The 22,859-nt window shown below is 51.0% G+C and overlaps 1 protein-coding gene across 1 annotated transcript; it reads right to left on the reverse strand.

Annotated features, from left to right (window-relative positions):
- Nucleotides 1-12,031: 12,031 nt before the first annotated feature.
- On the reverse strand, nt 12,032-17,420 carry LOC128826331 (uncharacterized). The gene is made up of 4 exons (XM_054009580.1): nt 17,409-17,420; nt 16,742-16,863; nt 13,323-14,019; nt 12,032-12,067 (listed from the first exon to the last, which is right to left on the reverse strand). Exons 1-4 carry the CDS (start codon nt 17,418-17,420, stop codon nt 12,032-12,034), a joined length of 867 nt encoding a protein of 288 aa, XP_053865555.1.
- Nucleotides 17,421-22,859: the final 5,439 nt, after the last annotated feature.

Below are 22,859 nucleotides of genomic sequence, written 5' to 3' on the forward strand. Positions count from 1 at the left end.
GTAGGACAGGACAATGGGATGGTCTCTGTTTATAGCATCTCTATCTGGACCAGGGGTGCGTGTGATGGGTTCGGTCACAGAGATCCCCTTGGGACGGTCACCTGATGTGCTGAAATTACCTCTGAGCCCGTTTTCCCTGCCAGCTTGGGACTTCCAGAACCCTGCCTTCTTGAGCCAGACACGCAATCCTGTGGCAAACACAGACCCAGAGTCTACACCACACCTCCAAAGCTGCAGACTTTAACTGAAAATGGCTCAGCAAGTCACCTATCTCCAGCACCCAGACACCCAGCTCCCAGTGGGATCCAAACCCCAAATCAATCTGTTTTACTCTGTATAAAGCTTATACAGGGTAAACTCATAAATTATCCACCCTCTATAATACTGATAGAGAGATATGCAGAGCTGTTTGCTCCCCCGGGTATTAATCACTTACTCTGGGATTATTAATGAACAAAAGTTAGTTTATTAAGTATAAAAAGTAGGATTTAAGTGGTTTCAAGTAATAACAGACAGAACAAAGTAAGTCACCAAGCAGAATAAAGCAAAAATACGCAAGTCTAAAGAAGAACAGGAGTACTTGTGGCTTCTTTTTGCGGATACAGACTAACACGGCTGTTACTCTGAAGCAAGTCTAAAGACACGTCTATACTACCCGCCGGATCAGCGGGTAGAGTTTGATGTAACGGGGATTGATTTATCGCTTCGCGTCTGGATGTGATAAATCGATCCTCAAATCCACACCCGTACTCCATCTTGGCATTCAACTTCATAGCTGAAGTTGCGTATTTTAGTTTGAACCACCCCGCTAGTGTAGCCCAGGCCTAACCCTAATGCATTAAGAAACTGATTACAGGTAAAATCTCACCCTCAGAGATGTTCCAATAAGCTTCTTTCACAGACTAGACTCCTTCCTAGTCTGGGCCCAATCCTTTCCCCTGATACAGTCCTTGTTAGTTCCAGCAGACATCTCAGGTGGTAAGCAGGGGTTTTCACATGACTGGAAGCCTCTTTTGTCCTCCTCCACGCCTTTTTTATAGCTTTGGCACAAGGCGGGAATCTTTTGTCTCTCTGGGTCCCCACCCCTCCTTCTAAATGGAAAAGTACCAGATTTAGGATGGATTTCATTATCAGGTGACATGGTCACATGTCACTGTAAGACCCCTAGTCTCCATTCCCCATGGGCTGGCCCACACGTACACAGGAAGGCTTTCAAGTAACTAAGGCCATTTACAACTGATTGTTTCTGGAGCGCCCTTAATGGCCTCCACTTAATATGTTTACATCTGTGATACAAGTTTATATCTTATTCTCCTAACTCCAGCTATAGAAATAATACATGCAAACAAATAGGATGAACACACTTAGTAGATTACAAGCTTTCTAATGACAACGTACAAGGGGTATTTATTCCAGTTATGTCATATTCATAGGCATATTTCCATAAAGCATATGGAGTGCAACGTCACAGGGAGATCCTCCTTCTTTTGTCTATTTACACTGGGAACTCTTCCAGGCAGGGACCGTCTGCAGCACCCGGTGCAAGGGACCCCCAATCTCAGTGACTCTGTGTCACGGCAGTGCCCGGTGCAACAGGGCCCCAATCTGGCGACTCTGTGTCCATCCATCTATCACCACATGCATCCATCCATCCTTCCCCATACACACCCATCCATACATTCCCATACGCATCCATCCACCCACTCATACATCCCTATCCACAGTCACCCACCCAACGATCCCCATACACATCCACCAGGTACCCAACTATGGAATCATAGTGATATAGGGCTGGAAGGGACCTGAAGAGCCTCCCTCCCCCTGCCCCATGCTGAGGCAGGACCAAATATACCTAAACCATTCCTGACAGGTGTTTGTCCAACCTCCAATGACGGGGATGCCACAACCTCCCCTAGGTAACCTGCTCCAGAGCCAAACTATCCGTAGAGGTAGCAAGTTTTTCCTAGTATCTAACCTAAATCCCCCTAGCTACAAACTCAGCCAATTCCTCCTTGTCTGTCCCTCAGTGGCCATGGTGAACAATTTATCTCCATCCTCTTTCTAGCAACCTTTGGCATATTTGAATACTGTGATCAGGTTCCCCCCTCAGCCTTCTCTTCTCAAGACTCAACCTGCCCAATTTTTTCAACCTCCCCTCCAAGGTCAGGTTTTCTAAACCTCTGATCATTTTGGTTGCTCTTCTCTGGACTCTCTCCAATTTGCCGACATCTTTCTGCAAATGCAGTACCCGAAACTGGACACTGTCCTCCAGCTGAGACCTCACCATTGCCAACTACAGCAGGACAATGACCTCCCATGTCTGACACACGATGCTCCCATTAATACATCTCAGAATTATTTTTGCCTTTTTCACAACCTCACCATGCTGTCAACTCATATTCAATTTGTGATCCATCCTAACCCCTAGATCCTTTTCTGCCGTCCCACTGCCCAGCCAGTGACGTGGTGCTGAAGCTCTGTCCTTCTGTCCTTTTCAGGTGACAGTCCCAGCCAGGAGGAGACAGAACGATGACATTCGAAATTAAATGAAAGGAATGAGCCCCGCTCTGGACACCTCTGCTCTCCCAACAAAGATCGCTTCTGATCAACAGATACCAGTGGCGTAATCACCCTTGAATCCAAATCCAAATGTGCTCATTTCTCTAGTTGATTTTAGTAAATTCAAATAAAGCATCTTCTGAAACATGGCGTCTGTGAGTTCTGTGTCTGGGCAAAAGGCAATAAATGACCCGTCCATTTCCCTAGGGTGAGGATGACAGTGCGATGGCTTTTGCTTCTGATGCATATTGGTCATTTCCCAATGAACATGGCTTATTGGAAGGGTTATAAATCCTCATGCTTCAGGGTTGAAGATGATCACTCTTAGTGATCAGTGTGACGTTGCACTCCATATGATTTTATGAAAATATGGAAATGAGTATGAATATAATGTAACTGGAATATGCTTCATGCAAAAGGTCTCTTTAAGGTATCATTACAAAGCTTATAATCTACTGAATGTGGTCATCCTATTTGCAAGAATGTATCATTCTTGTATCTGAAACTAGAAGTATGAAATATAACTCTGAGGTCCTACTGTAATTATGCAAAGTGTGGGCAATGTAGACCCCTTATAGTCCATGTAGACACACCGGGGTGACACCCACTAGGAGAGATGCTTCCAGTTTAGACAGCTGGTTGTGAAGGGCCTATTCAAGGTAGCGGTCCATTAGGGGAAACAATAGGCCTTTGAAGAAGCGTATTCCGCACCTGGTGAGCCTTCCTGAAAATGCTCCATACAGCCTATGGATAATGGCTGCTATGACATGCAAGGGCATTTGACCAGCCCACATGACACTAAACTCCATTTTGGTACCTGTATTTTTCCACAAACTGGATTGGGAACTGAGTTTGGAACAAAGGGTTCCTGCCATATGGAAAATCTATAGAAGGCAGGATGTGACGTCATCTCAGGGCCTCACTCCCCACACAAAAGAACTCCTGGAAACACCTGAGGACCAAAGACTGAACTGGGGGAAGTGCTGGTCGCAGGCTAAAGGGATTTCTAGCCTGTGTATGAAAACTTGGTGGATTGCTTGTATCATTAGTCAGGGTGAGAAATTGCTAATTCAAATCCTATTCATCTCGTATGGTAAGCTTAATTGGCGCTTTTCGTTTTGTTTTGTTTTTTTGCTAGATAATCTGCCCTGATCTGTTTGCTGTCACGTAAAATCTATTTTTCTGTAGTTAATAAACTTGTTTTATGTTTTCTCTTTATCAATGTGTTTTGATTGAAGTGTCTGGGGAAAATCTCAGCTTGGTTAACACAAGCTTGTTGTGTATATTTTTCCCACATTGAGGGAACTATAGAGCAAACTGTATTAATATGCTACATTGTACAGATCCTTGTTCAGTGCAAGTCAGTATAATTCTGGGTTTATACTCCAGCAGGGGTGCAAAGCTGGGACACTTGATTGTATGTCCTGTAGTGGCTTAGGTAATGCACTCAGTTAAAAGAAGAACAGGAGTACTTGTGGCACCTTAGAGACTAACAAATTTATTAGAGCATAAGCTTTCGTGTACTACAGCCCACTTCTTCGGATGCATATAGAATGGAACATATAATGAGGAGATATATATACAGTTAAGTCATTTGGGCTTGTGGCACCACCTGCTGTCATGTTGGGTGATACACTCAGCATCCTCAGGGCCTGTTATTTCCAGCAAAGCCCACAGTGGTTCCTGCACCTCCCAGACTGCACCCCAGGGGTGATAACCCACCACAGGGGGGATAGGACACAGTGAGAGGAGGAGGGATTATGGAGGGGGATAAATGGGGAGGCGTGGAATGGGACCTGGTTTGAAGCACCGGGGCTATCAGCAATTTTCCCTCTAATTTTTTCCAGACTTGTGTGGAATGACTTTCGTTATGTGCACCGTATTGAGGTAATGCGCATGTGATTAACTAAAACTCAGGTGATTAAAAAAAAAAAGCAATTAAAAATGAATCGTGATTAAACTCGCTGTTAAACAACAGAATACCAGTTCAAATTCATTAAATATTTTTGGATGTTTTTCTACATTTTCAAATATATTGATTTCTATTTCAATACAGAATACAAAGTGTACAGCGCTCACTTTATATTATCATTTTTATTAAAAATATTTGCACTGTAAAAATGATAAACAAAAAAATAGTATTTTTCAGTTCATCTCAAACAGGTACTACAGTGCAATCTCTTTATGGTGAAAGTGTAACTTAGAAATGTAGAGGGGGTTGTTACATAACTGCACTTTAAAAAAAAAGTATAAAACTTTAGAGCCTACAAGTCCACTCAGTCCTACTTCTTGTTCAGCCAATCGCTCAGACAAAACCGAGTGCTTTACCTAAGTACGGGAGATACTGCTGCCGGCTTCTTATTTACAATGTCACCTGAAAGTGAGAACAGGTGTTCGCATGGCACTTTTGTAGCTGGTGTTGCAAGGAATTTATATCCAAATATGCTAAACATTCATATCCCCCTTCGTGCTTCACCCACCATTCCAGAGGACATGCTTCCATGCTGATGATGCTCATTAAAAAAATGTGTTTATTAAATCTGTGACTTTTTTGAACTTCTTGGGGGAGAATTGTATGTCTCCTGCTCTGTTTTACCCACATTCTCTCATATATTTCATGTTATAGCAGTCTCGGATGATGACCCAGCACATGCCCACTACTCCAGTCTCACCCCCTTCCAGGGGGGTTAACCGCAGTCTTTCAGCTTGCACCTGCCTTGGTGGCCAACCACAACCCCAAAGTCTAGCCCCTTCTCTCAGGAGTCAGTTGCAGTCTATCTTGGCCACACTCCTCTGTGGCCAGGTACAGTGTAAAGGCCCAGGCCCACCTGCTACTCTGGGTCCCGACGCAAGGACCCTCTAACGGCAGCCTCTCTGTTCCCTCCTTTGCTCCCCTCTTGTCCTCCTATTTTCCCTGGGCCACTTCCCCTTTGGCCCCATGCACCTTCTCAACCCTTTTTAGCAGGGGCCGCAGCCTGACAGGTAATTGGGCCAGAGCTCTCCTCTGTTACCCCAGAGCCTGCCCAGCACTGCTCTGTCCAAGGTGCTACCTCCTTTCCTCAGGAGCCAGTCCTTCTTGCTAGTCAGGGAGAGACTGCCTGCTCCTCTGCTAGGCAATCTTTATATAGGGCCCAGCCTGGCCCTGATTGGCTGCCTCTTTCTTGGCCCTGATTGGCTCCCCACAGGCCCTTGCCGATAGGCTGCTGGGCTGCGCAGCCTCTCTGGCCTATTGCAGCCCAATTACTCATGGAGTGGGGCCGCCGCCCCACTGCAGTACCAATGTGAGATTTCTAAAAATAGCTACAGCACTTGACCTAAGGTTTAAGAATTTGAAGTGCCATCCAAAATCTGAGAGGAACAAGGTGTGGAGCATGCTTTCAGAAGTCATAAAAGAGCAACACTCTGATGCGGAAACTACAGAACCCGAACCACCAAAAAAGAAAATCAAGTTTCTGCAGGTGGCAGCTGACTCTGATGATGAAAATGAACATGCGTCGGGCCGCTCTGCTTTGGCTCGTTCTCGAGCAGAACCCGTCATCAGCATGGCCGCACGTCCTCTGGAATGGTGGTTGAAGCATGAAGGGACATATGACTCTTTAGCACAGTGGTTCTCAAACTTTTGTATTGGTGACCCCTTTCACCCAGCAAGCCTCTTGAGTGTGACGCCCCCTTATAAATTAAAAACACTTTTTTATATTGAACTCTATTATAAATGCTGGAGGCAAAGCGGGGTTTGGGATGGAGGCTGACAGCTCACGACCACCATGTAATAACCTCATGACGCCCTGAGGGATCATGACCCCCAGTTCCAGATCCACTACTTTAGTGTATCTGGCAGGTAAAAATCTTGTGACACCAGCTACAAGAATGCCATGTGAATGCCTGTTCTCACTTTTAGGTGACATTGTAAACAAGCAGGGCCGGCTCTGGCTTTTTTGCCGCCCCAGGCAAAAAAGCCTCCCGCCGCGCTCCCCCCCCCCCCCCCCCCCAGAGGCAGCGCCGGGGGGAGGGCAGCAATGATGAACTGTGCAATTAATCATGATTAATTTTTTTAATTGCGCCATTAATTCAATTAATTTTTTTATTCACTTGACAGCCCTCCTGGCAACCCTTAAATTTGAACAGCTCATTATTTCGGATCTTGCTCCTCAAACTGTTGGCCCTGAGAGCCCGAACCAAGGATCCCTGGTGTCCCTGCAGGCCCCGGCAGTGTCCTGAGTCGGTGACTCCCCAGACAGGCTGGGACTGCGTGAGACAGGAGACAAGATGCTGGGACTGCCTTGATACAGGGAATCATAGAATCATAGAATATCAGGGTTGGAAGGGACCTCAGGAGGTCATCTAGTCCAACCCCCTGCTCAAAGCAGGTTGCAAGAAGAGACCGGGGAAGGGACTGGCCCAGGGGACCAGAGCTGGTCAGTGGCAGAACTTAGGAAAGAACCCAGGTGTCCTGACCCCCAACCCAGAGTGTTTGGGGTCTAGACCAGCCCTTGAGACCCCTCCCAACTCTTGCTATCCCATGCTGTCTCTGTGCGTCTCTGGCCGAGAGGTCCAGGATCTCCCACAATCCCGAAGCCCGTCATTCAGACACAAGGTGCTCAACCCTGGGGGACCTTCTATCCCCAGTGCGAATGGATTTATGGCCCAGGACAGGCAGAACGAACAGACTTCCGTGCACCCCACCCTCCCAGGAAACATGCAAAGCAGGGCACGTCCTGGCAGCCCCACCACAGACGTGTCTGAAAACGACTCCAGGTTGTGCCTGTCAACGTGGCACATGCCTACGAGAGCTGGGAAGGGGCCTCTGACTTCCGGCAATGGGCCAGGCCCCGGGCTGACGTTACCGGATCAGCAGTGAGTACAGAACTGGGATTTTGCTCCCCTTTATGCCACCGAGCTTCCCCTACAGTGAACCCAAGTTCTGCCCGTGTTCAGGACATGCAGCTTCCCTGCCGCTGCCTCGGTCTCCCCAACACGGCCTTCTGTCTTGCGGGGGTGTTTGGCCCCCCCAGAGCAGAACTCCCCCAGGAATAGGGGTCTGTCTCTGCCCCATGGCCCCACTCAGAAGCTCCCTGCCCCTGGCTAGGCCGGTCTCACATGCAGACACCCTCGTTCCAGAGGGGATGGGCCAGCACCTGAGCCTCCTTCCAGAGCCACGGCCCATGCATGCCGGCTGGCTGGCTCTCCCCACACTAGCCCTTGCTGAGATGCCAAGCACCCCCTGGCAGGCATCTGGGATTGGCCCCTGGCCGGCTGCTCAGACATGGTCAAACTCCCTTCCAACACACAACACATCCTGGGGTCAGGATGCTTGGCCCAGGCCTGGCCCAGGCGGTGACAGAGAGAACCAGTTCACCCCCTTCCTCTCCATTCTCCATGCCTGGGCCCGTCTCTCCAGCTGACCGCTGCCCAGAACCGCTGGGTTTGGGGTTTTTTTGGAATTACTCAGCAAAGCCCTTGCAAGTTCCCCAGGCATTCACTGGGTGAGAGCCAATTCTCGGCTGTCTCTGGACTGGACCCACAAGCAGATGCCGTTCCAGAGTGCAGGCTGAGCTGGGTGCCCTGGATTTACCGCCTGTGCCATCGCCCTGCTCTGCAAACATCCCCTTGCCAGTGCCAGGCTTTGGGCCTCCGCCCTTGTGGGGGGCAGAGTGGGGGGCACCAGGCAGTAAAACCCCTCTGGCTTGTGGGGACCAGTTCCACAGCCGGATAGAGCTCTCCAGAACTCAGACTGGCCGGAGGTTAAACAGTAACTGAACGGAGTGAAGTCGATTAACGGCTGGTGCCAGCCTGTGTCAGCAGAGACCTGGCTTCTCGCCCTGCAACCCCACAGCCCCAGGTGAGCGCCCCCCTCCCTTAGCCTGGCAGCGAATGGCGGACGAGCGCCCCCTCTTGGCCACTCACCAGAATGCTGTGAGGGGACCCAGCCACTGGATCTGGGAGTCTGAACAGACCCCAGACCCAGGTTCTGTCTTGGGGTCCTCGGGCACACTCTCGGGGTGCAGACCCTTTGTCTAGCACCTGCCCTGACAGCTTAGACACACAGCGCCCTGCCCAGCCCCTGCAACCAGGAGTGACCCCTCAGAATCTCCTGTAGCTTAATCACCCCCCTGGCAGAGCTCCACCAAAAGGTGGGAGCTGGGGGGGCCCTCTTCATCGGCCCCCCCTGGAAGGTGCAGCACAGACACACAGACACGGAGTACAGAGATCTGACACAGATCTACACACCCCTCCCTATCCAACCCCTGCCTCAGTTTCCTCCCTGCTCTGGATTGGAGACATCTGGAGCCACCCAGGGGCCTTCTGCTGCCATTCATGGCTTGTGATCTGAAACATTGGGCCGGGCCTGGGGGTGGGGGAGGCCCCATCACTGTGAGCAGAAAATTCTCATCTAAAACCCTTGTTAGAAACCAAACACCTGAGAAAACCAGGAAAGTCTTTTCTTCTGGAAGGGGGGCTGGGGAATAACCTGGGTTGGGGGAAGGGGTGTATGCGACAGAGGAGAGTAGGAGGGGGATGTGTCTGGTGACAGGGGATGTCTGACCACAGTGATGGATTACTTGGGCAGCTGGGCCAAGCACTCATCACACAACTGGCACTGCTGTGATGTTTACAGGCACTAGCACGGGTCCCTCTACATGAGCTGAGAGTCACGCCTCCCAGTCAGTGTTGCCCGATGCCAGGTGTCTGGTTTTCCACAGGAACACCTGGTCAAACAGGGACCCTGGTGGCTCCGTTAAAAGTCCGGTTGCTGGTGCAGGCAGGCTCCTTACCCGGCTCCGTGCAGTTCCCGGAAGCAGCCGACACGTCCCTCCAGGGTGCGGCCTCTAGGCACAGGGGCGGCCATGCAGGCTCCAAAGCTCCCACTGGCCAGGAACCATGACCACTGGGATCTGTGTGGGCAGCGCCTGTGGGCAGGGGCAGCACGTGGAGCCCCTGGGACGTGCCACCCCCTAGGAGCTGGAGGAAGATGTCGCAACTTTCTTGGAGCTGCCTGAGATCAGCACCACGCAGAGCCCGCTCCCCAAGCCCCCTCCTGTACCCCAACTGCCTACCCCAGCCTGGAGCCCCCTCCCACACTGCAAACCCCTCATTACTGCTCCCACCCCAGAGCCCGAACCCCCAGGCCAGAGCCTGTACACCCTCCCACATCCCAGCCAACTGCCCCCACCCCAGAGCCTGGTCCCCAAACCCTCTCCCACACCCCAACCCCCTACCCCAGCCTGGATAAAATGAACGAGTGAGCAAGGGTGGGGGAGAGCGAGTGAGGGGGATGGAGTGAGTGGGGGAGGAGCTTGGAGATGGGGCAGGGAAGGGGGTGGGTCAAGGGTGTTCAGTTCTCTGCTATTAGAAAGTTGGCAATGCTACAGTTGCTGTGCAGACACTTACCTGTCACGTCAGTCACGTGTGGGCACTGGCTCTGTGCACACACTGATGGGTTGTCATTTCCGTGGCTTCCTTCAGATTTGTGCTGGTTGTTAACTCCCTTATAAACCTCACAAACGTTATAGATTGAAATTTAGAGAGGGGCAAACTGAGGCACCCAGACAGGAGGGGACCTGCCAAAGACAGGCACAGAGCTAAGGCTGGAACCCAGGTGTCCTAGCACCCAGATCCAGGTGTCACCCCCAGAATCATTCTTCCCACCCTCCACAGTGGAAGGGCCGGTGTCTGGTCCGTGCCCTGAAAAAGTTTCAAAAAGCAAAACATAACCAGGGGCTGGAATCTGTCTGGATGAGGTGCCGTGGCAGTGACACCAGAGCTAAGGTTCTGTGCAACACATTTGTGTTTGGGCAGTGGCATGGATAGTTAATCTCTTGTGTTGCTGAGTGAGTTCTAATAAAACAAAACCTGGGTTGTAATTTTTGGCCCGTGATGGAGAGAGAGAGAGACAGAGACAGAGAGAGAGAGTGTGTGTGTGTGACATTTGTAGATATCATAGTTCACAGACCAGATCTATGGTCTCCAAGAATACCATTGTTAGGTACTTGCGTGTGGTTTTTTTAAAATACTTTAAAGGGAGCATGGTAAATTTTGTGCCTCAGTTTGAAGCTGCCAAATTTCAATTTGATAACAAATATGTGGTGTGTGAAAAATGGCAAAAAATGTCCAAGCCCCAGGTCTCTAAGATGACAGAAGCCTCTTTGATCTGCTGCTGACCCACCCGGTCTGTCAGAGTTTCCAATCCAAGGTGGAGTCTCAGATTTCTAACCACTAAGCCACCCTCCTCTCCCAGAACCCAGGGTGGGGAGAGAATCCAGGATTCCTGGGTGCCAACTTCCTACTGCTGACAAGTGAATGCTTGGGAGACAGCATTGCTCACGTCCTTCTCCGGTGGCTGCTTGAGGAAGGGGCTAGTAATTGCTCCTGGAGCTCAGAGAACAACCTGGGGATCTGAGGGATTGAAACCCTGCTGCTGATCTATGTGAGGGCTGAGTGTCTTTTCCTTCTGGGCTTGTACAGCACCTAGCACGATGGGGCCTGGTCCAGGACTGGGGTCCTAGGTGCTACCACGCTCTGGTTTCATGTGATTCACGCAGTGAAAAGCCCCCTTGAAAACAGGTTTTGTGCTTCACAACTCTGACGCTGGGTCAGTTACAGTGTGAATCACTGACACACGCATGTCAGGTGTTTGTCGCACGCTTTGCCTGTGGAAGCCCCGGCATGGGTGTGTGGTCGGCCTCCTGCCCCGGGCCCCACATGCAGACCCGGGGAGTCTGTGACAAGGCTCAGCCTGGGAGCCTGGAGTTGTTGGTCCAGTTCCTAGTGTTGGCCTTGGCGGCAGCCAGCCCACTGGCAGGTGTCCCTCATTAGCCTGCTCCAAGGGGGTAAGGTTTGGTTCACATGGGAGGGCAGGGGAGAGCCCGAGCAGATGGGCTGGTGCCGCGCAGGCCCGGCTGCGCCTGACCGTTTCCCTGAGCGCTTTGGGAGGTGAGTGATTATGCAATACGTGCCCCACTAATGCAGCCTCTGAACAGTGACCTCTCTGCTTGTATCTCCATTACAGCAGCCCGTCCCACAGCCACACACTGCATGCACTGGCACCATCCTCGTGCCCGGACCCAGCAGAGGTCACTGTGACGGTGCTGCCTTCCCTGCAGGTTCGGTGGAGCTGGGGACGGATTGTTCTTCGGTGTCTGTCGAGGAAGGCCGTGAAAGGCGAGTTTTGGGCAGCCTTGTGGGCAATGGGAAGGTGGGGAGGGACGCACAAGTCTTTCCCTGTCATTTCCTACTTGTGCGATTGAATGATCCTTGTAATTTTCCATTAAATAGAATTCGTTCTGATTGCTACAATCCCTTCCCTGCACATTGCCCAGATTTTAAAGCTTTATCGGGTTTCTCTTGTGTTTGATTCGAGCCGCCTTCATGGAACAGAAACCTGTTTCTTCTCCTCTGAATTGTCTTATGAAACCTGGGGTTTAGCGACAGGCACCTGACCCTAGCTGTGGCCTTTGTCACACACCTGTCCACGTCAGCAGATCCCGGCCTGGTTAACAAGCAGGTGAATCTGGCTCAAGGAGAGAAGCTGAAGAAACGAACAGGCATGTACGACTCACCAAGCCAGGGCAGGCCCAGGTTTCTGTCTAACTGGCTCTCCTGCCCCCTGTTTCCATCCCCCATCCCCAGCGCAGCACCTCAGAGCCTCCAGCCACTGACTGGAACCTCGTCCCATCAGTCTGGGGAGCTGCAGGTCCCCACGGAGTGATGGGGCACCTACACGTCCCACTGCAGGTGGACGTGCGCCCAGTGCTGGAGCCCCAAACTGAGGTCTGCCCATTGTGTTTTTCATGTGTCTATCTCCACATCACCAGCAGATGGCAGGAGATTCCATAGCGAGTTGGGTGTCTGGCAAAGGGTGCCCTGCCTCTCTCCCAAGGGGTGACTCTGTGCCAGGGGTCTGGGCTCAGGGGGAGCCTGAGGCAAAAAGTGGGGGCCCAGGCCTGGCCTGATGAAGGGGGCACTGCCAGGGAGACTGGGGGGCCTCCCACACTGAGTAAAGTCCAGACGCACGGACAGAGAGGAGGGAGACAGACACATGGACAGAGACACGAGACCCCAGGAGGCTCCGACACTTTATTGGTGTTAATCATTCAGGATGGGGGGACTCTGCAAAATCACAGGCCTTGAGAGAAGAAATGTCCCACCCCCTCCATTCCCTGCATCCCCCCATGTCCCTGAAGGGGGGGGGAGGGATAGCTCAGTGGTTTGAGCATTGGCCTGCTAAACCCAGGGTTGAGAGTTCAATCCTTGAGGGGGCCACTTAGGGATCTAGGGCAAAAATCAGTACTTGGTCCTGCTAGTGAAGGCAGGGGGCTGGACTCGATGACCTTTCAAGGTCCCTTCCAGTTCTAGGAGATAGGATATCTCCATTAATTTAATTTAAAAAAAAATTTAACCCTCCAACGGTGGCTGCTGCCCCAACCCCTGACAGTGTCCCCTGCCCCATAGCCCCCCCAACCTTCCAATGGAACCTCCTAACCCTCCATCCCTCTTTCCCCCAATGGCAACCCCTGGCCCGCCATCCCCCCAACCCTCCAGTGGCGCCCTCAGCCCTGCCATCCCCCAAGCCTCCTGCCCCACCGTCTTCCACACCACGGATTCCGCCCTATGCCCAACCATGGCTTACACTCCCAACGGTGCCCCCCACCCCTCCATCGCCCATGCCTCCGATGAAGCTCAATGTCCGGCCATCCCCCCAATGTTATGATGGCACCACCGGCCCTGCCGTTCCCCCAACCCTCCAGTGGTGCCCCCTGCCCCACCATCTCCCCAGCCCTCTGAAGGTGCTCCCTGCTCTCCCCTACATCCTCTGCTCTCCCCTCTACCCCTTGCTCTCCCCTCTGCCCCCTGCCAGGGGGGTGCAGTGGCTGCCTCATGGCTCGCATCTCATCCAGGCAGGCGTTGGTGTCGGTGTTGGGGTCATTCCCTCTGCAGTCCCTGCAGCCCTTGGTGTCACAGCGCAGCAGGGGCACGTCGGGCAGCCGGTGCCAGGCCTCCAGCAGGCTTTGGGGATCCAGGTCCCGGTCCTGCCGGTAGATCTGCCGGAAGACGAAGGCCTTGTAGTTGTTGTCGATGGGGCGGAAGGTGTCGCTCACCATCTGTAGGATGTTGTGGGGCCTCTTCACCAGCAGGCACGTCCCCGCGCAGGGCGAGCGGATGGTGAAGAAGATCAGGCAGCTTCTCTCGTTGTAAGGCCAGGCCAGGAGCTTCTGCACGGGGCTGTTCTGGTCGCCCTGGAGCAGGCGCCACTCGGCGTGTTCCCCTCCCCTGCCCAGGTGCTTCATCCGGGCAGCCACAATGGGCCCTTCGTCTGGGTCATACAGGCTGCCCTCTGGGTTAATGGCTGCCTGCATCTCCCACAGTTTGTTCCTGGGCTGCACCTGTTCCAGACCAGATGGGTTCTCACAACTGGCTTTCTCCAGGCTGACGGCGAAGGCGTATTCAACAGCCAACCCATCCCTAAGGGAAGGCAAAGCAAAGGGCAGTGAGGGGACGCGGGGCTCTGAATAGCTCTGCCCCCAGCCCTGAAGGGCAAACTTGGGCTGGGTCACACATGGCACCGTCACTGGCCGGTTCTAGGCTCTCAGGGCTCCAGCCTGGGTCAAGGGCTGTTTGCGCCCTGGGAGAATGAAATAAACCTGGAGGGCGGTTTTAAGAAGAAACTGCCACAGGTGCCCCCAGGGATCATCAGCCTGGTGTGAACTTTGGTCCCTCAGCTCAACAGGGCTGAGTGTTATCGCTTGAGCTCCAGGAGCAAGTCGGCGTTTTTACACGGAGCCACCCCAAGAGAGGGACGTGACACACAGTTGGCCCCGGGATACACAACAATTTGCTGGAGAACTGAAGAATACTGGAGATCGGGGCTCTTCATTTCTCCCCCCAGCTCTGGGAGGGGACTGTGACTGTGGTTAAAGGGAGGCTAACAATGGCACATACATGTGGCACATTCAGTGTGAAAGGCTCTGTGTCTGCTACATTAGAGAGCTGGGTTCTCATCCCACCTCTGCCTGAAGTGGCCTTGTGCAACTGAACTGGGGATGGTTGGGGGCTCATAACTGACTGAGGACAGGGCACTAATCTGTAAGGTCTGAGGCCTTTCTCAGCAATAAACAGTGGCAGCCGTGAGCCAGGAAACAGAGAGTCACATCCTCACATTCCTTCTAAATTATAAAAAACAGTGCAACATGGGGCTGTTAAGGAGGCGCTTCTGTCCTAACAGTCCCCACCATCACCAGGTCTTAAGATCTTTAATCAAAACTTTGTTTGACAGCATTCAGCAGTCTGGCAAGAAACCATTTATCAGCAGTTGTCATTGTTCAATCTGTACTTCTATCGTTTTGCCTTTATAGTCCCCCACTTCTCTACTGTTTATCTAGATGGACTTTGCCTGGTTCTTTGATGGTTTCTGTCAGTTGCATAACTAATTTTGCAAGATTTAAATCAACGAAGGTGGCTGGTTACGATTGGGTAAAGAATTGTTTTGTAATGGGCTAGGATTGGTGAAAAACAGGATTTTGTAGTATTTCAGTTTACAATGATTGGGTCAGGTACAGCTAAGCAGGACTCAAGTTTCACTATAGAAACTGGGGTCCAAAAGGAAGTTTGTTGGACACTAACTCCAAGGCACAGCCCAAGGTCAGAGCTGCCAGATCTCAGCACCCCGCCAGCCCTCAATGCAGCAGCTGGAGCCCCAGATGACCTGACACTGGCTGGCCCCCAGGAAAAGTCCGTCTGCCTTATTGGGAGCGGTGAGCATTGTCTGCTTCCCCTGTGTGTTCTGTTTGGGTAACTGTTCGTAAATAGAGGTTAAGGATATGACTGTGCAAGGCTCTTTCACTGGTAAAAGGCCCCACAAACCTGCAGAAAATTAGGCCCTGAGCCCTAGGAACTGGGAAAGCGCGCGAGTACCTAAATGAACCGGGTTACGCCTTGAGCCCACAGAAGGGTAAAGGTGGGTGGAGTGTGCAGGTAACAAATCAGTAACAAGGGCTGTGATGTGCGCTAGACAGCAGACTTGGAAGCAGAGCTCCTGATTCCCAGACCAGTGCACCTTCGCCTTAGCTACGATCTACTGGGAGGGAATCTTGCTCTGGGTGGACACAGCATGGGCTTGGGGGAGCACAGGTGTCACCTGTGGGGGCAGGGTGAGCCCTGCAGACCTTCATCCCCTAAACTGAGCCCCCCTCCCCTTCTGCAGCCACCAGCCTCTGCAGCAGGGGGTGTGAATGAAGCTGGGTTCATGGTGGTTTGTCCTATTATAGGGCCTGAGCGCGATCACGAATATTCATGCTAATGCTCAGGCTCCCCATGCCCAAATCTAACCTCCTCACCCTGATAACACTGGCGGGGGGGCACTTATCCTACAGGCCAGTTCTTTTCAGAGTCCTGGGTGCAAGGTATCTGGTCCTCATTTATTCCAAAGGGAGTGTACAGCAAGCACATGACTATCGCTGGTCAAATTTTTTCTGACAGAACAGTTTTCCTTAGGGAAAGGCTGATTCTACAAAATCTGATCATTCCAAGGGAATACATCAATTTTGTGTAATTTTCTGATGAAAAATTATCAGAACAATTTGTTTGGATTGAAACATTTGGTTATGACTTTATTTGTTTTACTTTTGTTATGTTATATTGCTGTTTATAATATACAGGTGGAAACATCTGGACTTTCATATTATATTATATTATATTATATTATATTATATTATATTATATTATATTATATTATATAGCAGAAAACTCAAGTTGCTAAAGCTGAAATGGAAATATTTTGATCTTACTGAAATGAAATATTCAGATATGGTCCAACTGAAATCTGTTTTTAATTTTTCCAAAACAAAATTTGGAATTCCCGTTCCGTGGAAGTTTTCAAAGTTTAGTACTAATTCGGACTGAAAAGAAAATAGAAATTTTAGAATTTCCAAGGGAATTGGAATTCCAGTTTCCAACCAGTTTTTAACAATAGTAATGAGACCAACCCCCTACCCCCGTGCACCCCTAGAATTACCCCTCTCCCAGCTCCAGGATCCATCTCCCCCTGCACCCCAGAATCACCCCTCCCAGCTCTGCCATGCACTGAGCCACCTATGCCATAGAAAATCACATAGGGCAAATGTGAAGCATCTTCCTTCATTTACCACACGGAGAGAGCAGAGGGGTCTCACGGGAAATGCTCACTCACTTATCTGCATGATCTACAATGTCTCTGAGGGCGGCCGGGTCGATGCTCCCGACAGTTTCTGGCCCAAAGCAGAGGAGAAGGGGCAGCAGCAGGAGTCCAGCCCTGGGCAGCCATCCTGACACCTGCACAGGACCCCACAGCGTCAGCGCCCCGAGCCTGGTGGAGATTGGTGGGGTGGGGTGTGAATGGCAGACAGGTCTTCTGTGGCGCTCCATGGGCCAGGAGTGGGGGAGAGTGGGGGACAAGGGGGATTCACCTGGGATTCCATAGGGCAGGAGGAGGCGGTGGGGATTCACCAGGGTTTCCATGGGGCAGGAGGCAGGGGCAACTCACCAGGATTTACATGGAGCAGGAGGTGGGGGGGACGCCTCACCAGGGTTTCCATGGGGTAGGAGGTGGGGGGGATGCCTCACCAGGGTTTCCATGGGGTAGGAGGTGGGGGGGATGCCTCACCAGGGTTTCCATGGGGCAGGAGGAGGCGGGAGGGACTCACAAGGGTTGCCATGGGGCAGGAGGAGAAGGGCAGCAGGGACTCACCAGGGTTTCTGTGGGGCAGGAGGAGGCGGGAGGGACTCATGAGGGTTGCCATGGGGCAGGAGGTGAGGGGCAGCAGGGACTCACCAGGGTTTCTATGGGGCAGGAGGAGGTGGGGTCAGGGAGGACTCACTAGGGTTTCCATGGTGCCGGAGCAGGGGGTGCTGTCCCTCACTGGCAGAGGCTCACACCGGATCCCCAGTGATGGGCTCTCAGCTCCCAGCCCCTCTTCTTATAGCCCCGTTCTCCCCTGTCCCTTGCTGCAGAGGGGCGGTGCCCGCTCCTGCTGTCTCCGTGCCCAGCCCAGCAGCAGGGGAAGTGGGACTCAACTACTTCATTCAATATTTCCTTGAAAGAAAACTCCATGGGGCTGAGCCAGGAGGGGTGGGGCAGACAGGGGAATGGGATGGAAGGTGGCCAGGGGGAGGGCAGACACGGTGGGGGATGGGAGGTGGCGGGGCAGATGGGGAGAGGGAGGGGAGGTGATGAGGGCTAGTATAGATGGGGGTGAGAGATGGGGCCTGGTGAGGGCCAGGGCAAAAAGCAGTGGGGGATGGGCGATGGTGAAGGCCAGCCTGGGCACACTCCAGGCTGGAGCGTTGGCCCCGTCCGGGTGGGGTTGGTTTGTCTCATGCTGGGGGTCGATGGGATGAAGTTCCTGATTCTCCTCCTCATGAGCAAGGCCTGGGGCCTCACATCTCTGTCCCTGTCCCTGGCGCTGTGACCCTCTGTGCTCCAAAGCAGCACCCCGGCACCCCCATATTTACCGTGGTGATATAATTCTGCTATGTTTTGTACACAGGGAGCCTTGTGAGGCATCATTCACAAAGGCTTGATCTGTTCAACATTAATGTCCTGGTGGATTCTATGTGCTGTCATTGTATGGGCAGTTATGAAGTTGTGCTCGGTGTGTGTCACTGGAAAATATTGTGAGGTTGGGAACACCCACAACCAGTCTTTCAGGGACAACAGTGGAGAAGCCAGACAGTGCTGATGGCCCATTAAGGGGAATGCACACTCCCAAGGACTATCACATGTGTTCAATGAAGGCTTCTCAGAGGGAGCCCGTAGACGATGGACACAGCTTGATTCATGTCATAGCAAAAGATCTTAACAGCAAGCTGGAAGAATCTATAAAGGAAGGAAAGTGACTTTTCGCCTCTTGCCCCCCACAACTCAACATCTGGAAGCACGTCTGGAGAATCATAGAATCATAGAATATCAGGGTTGGAAGGGACCTCCGGCGGTTCTAGTCCAATCCCCTGCACAAAGCAGGACCAATCCCCAACTAAAACATCCCAGCCAGGGCTTTGTCAAGCCTGACCTTAAAAACTTCTAAGGAAGGAGATTCCACCACCTCCCTAGGTGGTAGAACAAAGACTGTGAACAGGGGAGGTGGTTCCAGGGTGCAAAGGAGAATCCCAGCCTATGTACTGAAGAACTTGACCATCTATCGGGTGTAGCCAATGATTACAGTTTGGTATTCATTTATCGTGTGATGTTACGATTACATTCTATATGCTCATTATATGTTAATCAGAATTGATTTATAGGATTATAATAGTATAAGATTAAGCAATATTTCGAGGAACTAGGTAATAAGTCAGACAAGCTGAAACACAAGAAGACCGAAGGCTGAGGCCGGCTGAAAGACATTGCTTAGCTATTTTACGCCTTGGATACAAGCTGGCAACCTAAAAATGACCTGATCCCCTAAAATTCTAAGAAAAGAGGCAGAAACAGGTAATACTGAGAAAGTAAAAGTGGGAAAGTTAAATTTAAACCATAAAAATGCTGTAACAACAAAATGTGCTTATAACACGTGCCTTAAACCACAAGACAAAGGCGGTACATCAACCTACCCAGCCTATAGAATTTGGGGTCCCTCGTGTCTGCAGGGAATATAGACCGATAAGAAAGAGAGGGACGATGCTGTCATGTACATGTGCAGAATGTCGATATAGACAGAGTCACAGTATCTAAAAGGATGCCCAAAGTAGGCAAATTGAGCTTCCTATGGGAAACTCCAGCAGAAACCACTCCCATATTGACAGTCAATCCATGCGAGGACTGACAGACTTTGAGAGGCCGACAGATTCTAACGCCACCTAGGAGGATGTAATTATGTCTATAGTTATAATTAGTGCATGGCACATATCTTGATTTGGAATTATATGTGTCGTAAAGTTTTTTATTTTATTGGCAACTTTAATAAAACTACTAAAAAATAGATGCTCTTGTAATTGTATGTGTTACTTGCTTGTGGTTTCCTGTGGGTCCCAAATCTAGAACAGAGACATAGAATCATAGAATAACAAGGTTGGAAGGGACCTCAGGAGGTCATCTAGTCCAACCCCCTGCTCAAAGCAGGACCAATTCCCAACTAATCATCCCAGCCAGGGCTTTGTCAAGCCTGACCTTAAAAACCTCTAAGGATGGAGATTCCACCACCTCCCTAGGTAACCCATTCCAGTGCTTCACCACCCTCCTAGTGAAAAAGTTTTTCCTAATATCCAACCTAAACCTCCCCCACTGCAACTTGAGACCATTACTCCTTGTTCTGTCATCTGGTACCACTGAGAACAGTCAGACAATTCTGTTGAACCTGAGACTGTAGCCACCAGAGCTGAACCCAAGGAAATGTGATTGACGTTAAATAGAATGAAAGGCGACTGATCTGGTGCCAGACCCCAGGACCATAGAAAACACATGAAACCATAAAGAACACGTGGAACCATAGTAAACATAGAAACCCGATTCCCCCCACTGGCCCCTGGGCACCTGGCTCTACAGGAACTCGAGTGCCCTGGGGCCCTGCTCCAGATGGCCAGGGCCCAGGGGAAGGGATCCTCAGGGGTCACAGCTCCCCTCCTGGGAAGGGGCGGCCAGGCTGGGAGCCAGGGACCAAGCTGAGGGACTGCGGGGCAGACTGAGCAACACCCACATTTCCTGCTCTCCTCCTTGCCCCCTACTCTGCCCCCTGCCTCCTGCTCTCCCCCAAACTGCCAGAAATACTTTCTCCGCATCCCCACGGAGACCCCATCACCGTGCTGCTCTACCCCCTCTTGTCCAGCCCACTGGGCATCCTCGCTCCGCCCTGGTCCCTCCTTCTCACCCACATCCCAGCCACATTCTCCTGGGGGGGATCCCTTTGCCCCCAGAGAAAGGGTGAGGGGATCAGGAAGGAGGCCCTGGCCTGCTCCCCACTCCCTGCCACAGACAAGGCCACCAGTGGCTGGTCCCTCAGGAGTGGAGGCTGCCGGCCCCACGGCTCTTGTTCCACCACCATGGCCACAAGGGTCGTTTATTTCTCAAGCTGTGGTTGCGCCAGCAGGGGAAGCTTGGGACCATCACAAGCCAAACCTTCATCCCAATGTCCCCAGGAGGCGGTAGGGGGCGGAGATGCTGCTGGCGTGGGGCTCTCGGTTACATTTCTCTGTCCTGGATCGACCCCAAACCACCGTCAGTCCTGGATCCTAGCGAAACGCCGTCTAGTTTGGCAAAGGTGGTGCTGCGTTTCTGCCAATCCCTGCAGGGCGCTTTCCAGAGGGAAAATCTGTGCCAGGCTCCAATCTAGAACCCCTCCCTCCCGAGTGTGTAACAGCCTCCAGTCTAGAACCTCTGCCCCTCCTGAGTGTGCACCTGGCTCCGATCTAGAACCCCTGCCTCCGTGTGCATGTGGCTCCTATCTAGAACCATCTGTCCCATCCGGAGTGTGCGCCTGGCTCAAATCTAGAACCCACACCCCATTCTGACTCTGTGCCACACTCCAGTCTAGAACCCCCTCACTTCTTATCGACCTCTGTGTTTCAGTCTAGAACCTCTGCCCCTTCCCCGAGCACGTGTTGAACTCCAGTCTAGAACCCCCACCCCACCCCACTTCACTCCAAGCTCCCCGCTAGAACCTCTCCCCATCCCGGGCTGACCTTGGAGTGAGGATTCCCAGCTGGAGCAGCTCCACTGAGGTCAGGGCCAAATGGCACCCGCTGGGACCTGCCCCATTTAATCCAATGGCTTGGGGCCAATTGGCACACGGTGGGACCTGACCGACGTCCCATTTCATTGCACATATGCTGGCACAGACAGCCGCAACCCAATCTTGCTTGATTTAAATGTTTTTGTAATGCTTGCAGGTAGGCTTTTAATTTTATTTCCTCTACCTCTGAGTCACTGGTATACCACAAAAGATGCTCTGGCATTCGCATAGTTTGTTTAGTTATCACCTCAAAGGGTGTGTGATCTGTGGAGGCAGCTGGAGTTGCCCTGACGGCCATTAAAATGAGAGGAATTAGGGTGTTCCAGTTCCATTTACTGGCATCTACCAGTTTTCGCAGCATAAGTTTGATGGTGCGATTTGTTTGCTTTGCCATCCCTGATGATTGAGGTCTATATGGAATATGAAATTTTTGTTGCACTTCCAATAATTATAGGCATTTTGGAAACACTTGTTCAGTAAAATGTGTTCCTCTGTCTGACTCTACGCCAGCAGGGAGTCCCCAGCGAGAAAATATTTGTTCAGTCAAGATTTTTGCAGTAGCTACAACAGTATTTGCTTTTAAAGGAAATGCTTTTACCCACTTGGGTTAATAATAACCAAAAGGTTTTGGTTTTCCCTTGGAGTTTTTGGTAAAGATCCCACAAAATCATTTTGAAAAGCTTGCCATGGGCGCTTATATATTTGAGATCTTAAAGGAGCATTTTTTTGTGGGAGTAGGAATTTGTTTTGTGCACAAACCATACCAAGTAACTGGTCAGATCTATAATGTATCCATGTTTCCTTAGAAAGTTTATTCCCAGTAAGTTATAAGGTTCTTTTAGATTTGCTAGTGCAAACATTTCCTTTTTAAGTCTTCTATTGGTTTTGATAATACAGCTGTGATCTGGTTACTTGCAAAGGTTGCTAACACTTCGGGTTGTCCTGATGATAAAGGGGATAATTCTGGATTTTTGTCATTGATTATGTTGATTGAGGCTTTAGTATCAATAATAAATTGAAAATGGTGACCCCTCACCATTGCTGAGAATGTAGCTTTTCCATTTACATTTCTTTCTAATGAGGCTATAATTTTACATGGGGTCTTTTGGACTAGGGGGGTTGATCAATTGGGCTTCTCAGATGGAAGCGGTATCGATTCATGTCAGGCATGAATTGTTTCCTGCTTGTGATTGGTGAAGATGGTATGGAGTGTGTCCCTGTCCCATCATTCATGTTTCTAGGGTTATAATATCTGGGATTTTGAAGTTGGGGATGTCGTGATATGGCCCCTTTTTGGTCTGATTTGATTTTTATATTATTTAACCCTCTTGGACTAGATGATTGGCCTTGTGTCTCAGTCTGTGAGCCTTCTACTTTAACTATTGCTTTATCAGAAGCTCCTTGAACAGTTGCTACAGGAGGACGATTTCTCTTGGGATTTTTTTGTTGGGTTTCAATATAACTCTAAGCTTTAGACAATAAGTCCAGCACTTCTGGAAGAGTGCTTCCAGGGTTAACATGCATTATTACTTTACCCCGAACTGCTGGTAAAGAATTGTTAACAAACAAATTAATACATTGTGGGTTTGTTTCCTGACCAGGCATTTC

The sequence above is a fragment of the Malaclemys terrapin genome, chromosome 20 (genome assembly GCF_027887155.1).
Source record: "Malaclemys terrapin pileata isolate rMalTer1 chromosome 20, rMalTer1.hap1, whole genome shotgun sequence".
NCBI classification, from domain to species: domain Eukaryota; kingdom Metazoa; phylum Chordata; order Testudines; family Emydidae; genus Malaclemys; species Malaclemys terrapin.

What these genes read in the sequence shown, in the direction of transcription:
- LOC128826331 (XM_054009580.1), bottom strand. An exon ending in ATTGTAGATCATGCAGATAA is followed by an intron (nt 14,020 to 16,741) that starts GTGAGTGAGCAT and finishes GCCTTCCCTTAG; the next exon opens with GGATGGGTTGGCTGTTGAAT. An exon ending in TTCAGAGGGCTGGGGAGATG is followed by an intron (nt 12,068 to 13,322) that starts GTGGGGCAGGGG and finishes TCCTTGAGCCAG; the next exon opens with ATTCACCTGCTTGTTAACCA.